At 38.9% G+C, this 6,687-nt stretch overlaps 1 protein-coding gene across 1 annotated transcript; it reads right to left on the reverse strand.

The window, feature by feature from the left end:
• Positions 1-273: 273 nt before the first annotated feature.
• On the reverse strand, positions 274-4,551 carry zfpl1 (zinc finger protein like 1). The gene is made up of 8 exons (XM_023962687.1): positions 4,374-4,551; positions 2,642-2,754; positions 2,443-2,554; positions 2,126-2,319; positions 1,609-1,684; positions 1,344-1,529; positions 1,131-1,254; positions 274-1,053 (listed from the first exon to the last, which is right to left on the reverse strand). The coding sequence occupies exons 2-8, from the start codon at positions 2,741-2,743 to the stop codon at positions 867-869; spliced, it is 981 nt and encodes a 326-aa protein (XP_023818455.1). The 5' UTR covers positions 2,744-2,754; positions 4,374-4,551; the 3' UTR covers positions 274-866.
• Between the last annotated feature and the right edge of the window lie 2,136 nt (positions 4,552-6,687).

Here is a 6,687-nt window from a genome sequence, read left to right on the forward strand (position 1 = left end):
ACTAGTAAAATGCATCAAAAATGTGTTTAAAACATCAAAAAAACAATTTTTAATTGGAGTGGATCTTTGAAAGAAGGAATACTCAAGGAAAGACTGGGACAACATTTATTGTGCAGAATCATATTTCCTTTTGCAGCTTTCAGGCAGAGTACAACGTACCAGCATGAATGTGCACCCTAAGACCATCGGCTGCCTGATGCTAACAAATAAGAACATTTGACTGCAAATATTCAATGAAATGAAGAAAACAGACGCAATGAGAAGAGGAATAAGTCATTTCTGTAATATTCCCATTTAATGGAGTCCAAAACAGCAGAAAAACATGGATACAGTATGTATGTCAAGTCTAAAAGCAGAGCATTTAGTTTTCAGGACTCATGCCAACACTCAGTGGTGGAGTACGTGGGCGTATTGGTGTGTTTGAGGCACACCCCCAAAAACATTAATGGTATATTCCTGTTTTAGGATCACACTGAAACTTAGAATAATCTATGACAAGTTATCAAATCTTCTTTCAACAATAAAAAAAGAAGATTACTTTAAAAGATCATGAAAACCGTTATACTGCCCCCCAAAACAAAGCAATAAGAACATGAAAAGTGGTCTTTCTGCACTTGGTCGCCATCAGAGTTTATTTTTGCTTTGTTTGGACCTCAAACTTCTGCAAAAAAATCGATTTTTTTCCATCTGGTGAAACCTCTGACACTCCAACCGCCTGATGAGAAAATAAGAGCCACCCTTTGAAAGTTGGGTGAAGAGCTCCCTCTTTTGGGCTGACGTTGTACTGCAGGGCCTTTTCCACTCGCTGCACGTAGGCGCATGTAGTGTAACACACACAAAAAAAAAGACCAGATCGCCACCTGTCATCAGTTCTTCCCCACACGGATGTTGGGGTTAAGGAGGGGGTCCAGGTTTGGGTCCGAGCTGGCCGAGGCACGTCCAAGTTTAGCCATGATTATTATCAAAGTAAAGAATCCCAAAACGCCGACCAGCAGGAGCATGAAGACCCGCTGCTTCCAGGTCAGGGATGTCCTCTTTGCACCAGAGCGGTTCCTGAAACAAGCATAAAAGAATTTAGCATCAAAGCAACGACTACAGCTAATTTAACGGCGGAGTTTCAGGATGCTGACTTCAAAATGCGTGCGAACCAGCTCAGCGCCGGTCGCCTCCTGTACTTGTCATCATCGAAGTCGATCTGTGTGACGGAGCTGTGAGCTACGTCCCGCGTGTCGTAGATTTTTCTTGGTGAAGACGCTGATTAAAAAAAAAAAAAAAGGTTGTGGACATGAATAGAAAAGTAGCTGTGGTCCTTGAAAGCAGAAGCATGAGGTGTTGATGAGCACCTGTGTGGATTGTAGCAGTGTCGCACGTGTTGGCAGTAGAAAAGGTGACCACGGCGTGTCCCTGCGCGTTCGGATCTCCATTCTTCTGCGGACCTGCCAGGTTTTCCTGCGGTGCAGCAGCGGCGGGTGGAGGAATGAGAGGGGTGCTGTAGGATGAGCTGGCGTAGGCGTTACTCTGCTCTTGAGCTGCGGAAACAAAGAAATCTAGGTTTCACCAACAATCCGCCGAATGTGAAGTCGCAGAAATTCAAAGATCCTTGATCACCATCAAATGTGGACCAGTCTCTGTAATCCGTGACATCGTGAGAATCCTCTTCAGTGTTTCCGATGGGGTCTTCGATCTGAAAAACATTAATAAAAAAAGTTGACACTCTGCAAAAGGGGCTGTTCTATGAATCAGTCAAGATGGATTTTAAATGTGTCTTTTTCTTGTAACGGTGCCATAAAAAGGGGCTTCAGACAGCTTTATTATACACCAGGCATCTTCTCTCACCTTTGTCCTGTGATGAATGAATGTACAGCGTTCCCTCGCTATGTTTGACTCCACCTTTGGGGGTTTTGCTGATTTTTTTCTGTGCAGTTTTGCCTACTTTTTGTGGTGTGAGGATGAAATGCTGCACAAATACAAGCAACTTCTCTAAACGTTGCTGCTTTTCATTTCAAAGTGTTATGAACAACCCATTGAGCAGTTTTTTTTCTGTATACAGTCAGTGTTTATAATATTCAAAAGAAAGGCCAGAGCAAGTCAGTTTGTGAGCTGTTTTCGTGTAAACAGGTCTTACCAGTGGCAGCCCTAAACCAGCGCGAGCCCAGTTGACGGATGAAAGCCTGTCTTTCAGCACATCAGCAATTGGGCTGGCCATGTTGGTGGGGGGGAACACTGGACCCTGACAGGTGGGGCACTGGTATCCCGCTGGAGCTGTGTGGAGGGGCAACCGCGACGCCAAACTGTTAAAACACGCCCAGTGAAAGACATCTATGGATGGAAGAAAAAGAAAAGATGTCATTTTTTCCTTTTGCTGAACACATTTATCTCCTTCCTTATGGCTTAAAATACAGTAACATTTCATGTACAACCAACACATTGAAAGATTCTTACCATAACACACCAGTCTGACAGTCTCTTGTTCAGCTAAGGGAATATTGCACAGAGCACAGTTGGGGTTGTAGTCGCTGTCCTGCAGCCACTGCAGGTAGGACTGCACGATGCACTGAGGGGGTTCAAACACACACGGTTCATGTGATGCAACATGTTTCACTCAAACACGCGTCACGTGACCTGCCTGACACCCGCTCACCTTGTTGTGGTTAGAAACAAGACAATGTTCGCACACGTTCACACGATGTTCGAAGCAGAAGAGATTGGTCACCTTCCTCTTTGGACACTTGCACAGACCCATAGTCACGTGTGCTGAGCAGAAAACAAACAAACAAACAAGCGTCAGCCTTTAATGAATTTGTGCAACAACACATGTTTACAATGAGATTCTTATTAAAGACCCACTCCAATGAAAATGTTGTTTTTAACATTTCGTTGTAGCATTTTACTCATGGTGGAGGACATCTATGAAGAAAATTAAGCTTAAAATGGCATTCCTGAGTATTTCTTTATTGAAATTGTTGTGTGTGTTAACTTGGGGGTGATGGGGGCTATAAGCTAGCGGGAGAGCGAGTAAACAGTGAAACAGTGAGCTCTTAGGTATGGGTGGCGGAAAGGGGAAGGGGGGCCTCCACCCACAATTTAGAGAGAAAATATGTTCTAAAAACTATGTTAAAAAAACACATTGTATTTTTTATATATATTTATATTGGTAAAAACAATATAATCTTAATTAAAAGATCACTGGGAACAATTTGAAACTAGATCAAAAGATGATCAGAGTGGGACTTCAAAATGAACATAAACCTTTTCCATACTATTTAATCAGGAAAACATCTGAAACCAACAATAATCTGATCTTTTTTCTTTTTAAATAAAGAAGAAAAAAGGTGTTGAAGTTATTAACTGTCCTCTAAACAGCCAAAAAGAAAATCGGGATTAATAATAAATTGTTAGGACAACTTCATAAATATATTTGTAATTAAAGAAAGAATATGCTTCCAAGTTCACTTTACATTCTGATTTAAAAAAAAAACCATCATCTGGATAAAAAAATTAGAGCAAATAAAGCCGAACTTGGCATAACAGCATAACGTCACTTTTACAGGTAAAACAAGCGAAGGCACCAAGTGTAAGGTTCTTTGCTGATTTATTTAGAACTGTTGAACTTGATGACTGCATTACCTCAAAGTTTAAAGTAATTCTAAAGGAAAAAAGAACTGAAACTGAAGTGGAATCTCTGCAAAAACCAGATAGACTGAAGTGAGCAGAGGACTGCAGTGATCTCTGGTTATCTTAAAGCAACAGAACATTCCTGTGTTTGGATCAATGAGCAGATGAGGGTCTGGGCTACCCTCAAAACTCTCTGATGTTTTGTTTTTTCTGTCTGTCAGTTTGCCATCAGACCAGCTGAAGCAGAAGATCCCCCTTAGAGTCTGGTTCTTAAGTGATTTTTGGTTTTGTATTTCACAAGGACTGCTCCTCTCCATAATAGTACAATTTAATTAAAGCCCGAAATGTTTGCTTGAACTATATGAAGTGCTACCATGTGTGTGTGAAAGCAGATAAAACCTTTATTCTTGGAAAGTACAACGCAAACGTTCCTGACATTCACAAACAAAAGGCGTATTTCATATACAACTTCACACCATTTGACTGACTGTTGACGCAATCTCAACCCTTTACCTGTGTCATCCCCATTTATTTGCTCAAATGTTAGAAATTGTAACAACGTTTAATGTCTCCTTAATTTGTTCCACATCTCATACATTCTTCTATTAGCATAACAAGTCTTCTGTAGTGAAGCTAATCTGTCAAACTCAATTATTGATCAGGAGTTAGCCGTTAGCTTAGCTTGAAGTTGTCATAACGTTGGCGAGCTAATCTAGCTAGCAGGTGGACTTTCAAAGCAATATACAAACAACATTTACCTGACTTGTCACACAGACATTAACCGAGTTCCTTCCGTTCGTTTTATGTAATGTTGCGAGATTTCATTGAAGCTGTCTTGACGGTTTACAGGTGAAGCTGTTCCAGGGACTGACTCCTTCCTCTATGTGTTTATGTGCCGTGTTTATGTGCCACGTCTCTTCCGCTTCCACGTCTTCTTCTCCGTGGGTCTGTCGTCACAGCACAAAGGTAGACTGCCACCTTGTGGCTTGGAAGGCGAACATCATCAGCTTTATGTGAAGAAGAAAAAAAACAACAATGAACTTCCTTGGGCGTCAAATGACCTTAATGGCCTCGTGGTAGAGTGGTAACCATTAGACTAGAAGGTCGTGAGTTCTAATCCCTGGTCAAGTCATTCCAAAGATTCTAAAAGGATTATGGGATCAGAAGTTAAACCACCAAATTTTCATCAGTCTGTTTTGACATTTTACATACAGTATAAATAGTTTGTGTTTAAACCATGTTTTAATCAATGATAAATTAAGAAAAAAAAAAAAAAACAACAACTTTTATTGCTAACTCTAAAGATAAAAAAGTCATTTTAGACTAGTACCAGACTATTTTATAATTGCTAACGCATGTGTTCAAGTCTGACTGGTAATAATGCAGTTTGCTCCTTTTTCTGATAAAATGAATAAAAAAAGACTTGACCAGATGCACTTAGAAAGCACACACAAAATAATTTCTCTAATAGTGCAAACAGCTGAAATAAAACAATGTAACTACGAGTCCAAAGACACATGAACACGCTCAAAATAAGACATGTAAGGGCCATTTTTTTCACTGGAATGAAAGAAAAGTAAATAGAGTTATAATATCAAATCAAATGTTTGTACTTATTGTATCCTTTCATTAATTTATGGCAGTATAGCTTCATCTAAACAGTAATTAACCTTTGTTAACCTTAAATAATTAACCTTAAATACATTTTAAAACATTTATATTTTGTGTTCATAGCATTAGCTAAAATTTAGTTTTATTATCATAGTAACTTTTTTTTATTTATCTTTTTTAATCCACTCAAATGTAATGTTTCTGGCATTATTCATGCATCAGACCCAGAATTTGTTTAAATTTTATTGCAAATCTTACCACTAATTGACTTCCTTCAGTCATAATACACTATAAATGTACAAATTGTTTACAATTTACAATTGAAGTTTCAATGCACAATAAACTGCACAATAAACTTGCTTGAAGTTGGAAAGCTTTAGCTGTGACGCCAAGAAGTTCTTTGATTGTGGAGTTTTTGTCATTCTTTCTTCTACTGAGAATTTTAAAAGCTGAGTCAATAACAAATCAGTCCTGCAGATAAAGACGTTAACCTTCTATCTGAAGACCCCAAGTTGTGGCATTGATTCTTGAAATGGGTGATCAGAGGGAGTCTGGGATGAGTTTGTGATCCCAGGACTTCAAATTCCAGTAAAAACTTTTCACAGATCCTCTATCAGTAGTTATCTCTTTTATGGCACATGCAATGAAATTGTATCAGAATATTCTGTTTGCACTTAATAAAAACATCTACGGTTTTAATCCAAGTCAAAAGTAAATGGAAGAACTGAAACAAAGCATGAAGAACAGAAACAGGAAAGCATATAAATCTTCTGCATTCCTGTCAGACTCCAGTAGAGTTAAAATAATTCAAAGGCTGTTGCTTTAAAACACAGTGCCTTCACATCTCACAAATTGGCAGCCATGACAGGCTTCAATCCTGACGAGCAGTTTTTAAATTGCACGCTAATGGCATTGAGGCGGGGGCTTGGCGGCCTGCGCATGCATATTAATGACTTTTTGTCTTGGGGGTACGCATGCACGTGTGTAAAACGGGCCCAGCATGTATATGAGCTTAAAGGTACAAATTGTTTCTCTTCCAGCTGAGTGCACACGTGAATTGCCTGTAGGGGGAAGCGTTGAGAGCAAAATGAGAAAATGAAGCTACAAACTAAGAAATGCAAAGAGGGAGAGTAAAATATGTGCATCCATTATGCATGACATAAAACTCTGCTTAATGCATGTCAGAGAACTCTTTCTTATTTACAACTTATCCATCAGTTTAAAATATACTCAATCAGCCTAGTTTAATGCATCAACACATTTGATAGCTTTAGTTTAGGAAGTAAAAATGTAAAACTATGCAATTCTATTTTTACTCTTGTAAAAATATATCACACTTCTAAGTTTTGCATCTGCAAACAAGCCAATTCTGCATCAGGGAAAACAAAATTCTGTGCAGAATCATTTTTTTCTTGCAATAATGGTTTATACTAGTGTATAAAAATTGAGGTGATAAAAATA

The sequence above is a fragment of the Oryzias latipes genome, chromosome 14 (assembly GCF_002234675.1).
Source record: "Oryzias latipes chromosome 14, ASM223467v1".
Classification (NCBI taxonomy): Eukaryota; Metazoa; Chordata; class Actinopteri; order Beloniformes; family Adrianichthyidae; genus Oryzias; species Oryzias latipes.

Bases quoted from the DNA above. Each gene is read 5' to 3' on its own strand.
- zfpl1 (XM_023962687.1), bottom strand. From the start codon at position 2,743: ATGGGTCTGTGCAAGTGTCCAAAGAGGAAGGTGACCAATCTCTTCTGC. The intron at 1,685-2,125 runs GTAAGACCTGTT...AATGTTTTTCAG, and splicing joins CTGGTTTAGGGCTGCCACTG to ATCGAAGACCCCATCGGAAA. The intron at 1,054-1,130 runs GTCAGCATCCTG...TGCTTGTTTCAG, and splicing joins TGGTTCGCACGCATTTTGAA to GAACCGCTCTGGTGCAAAGA.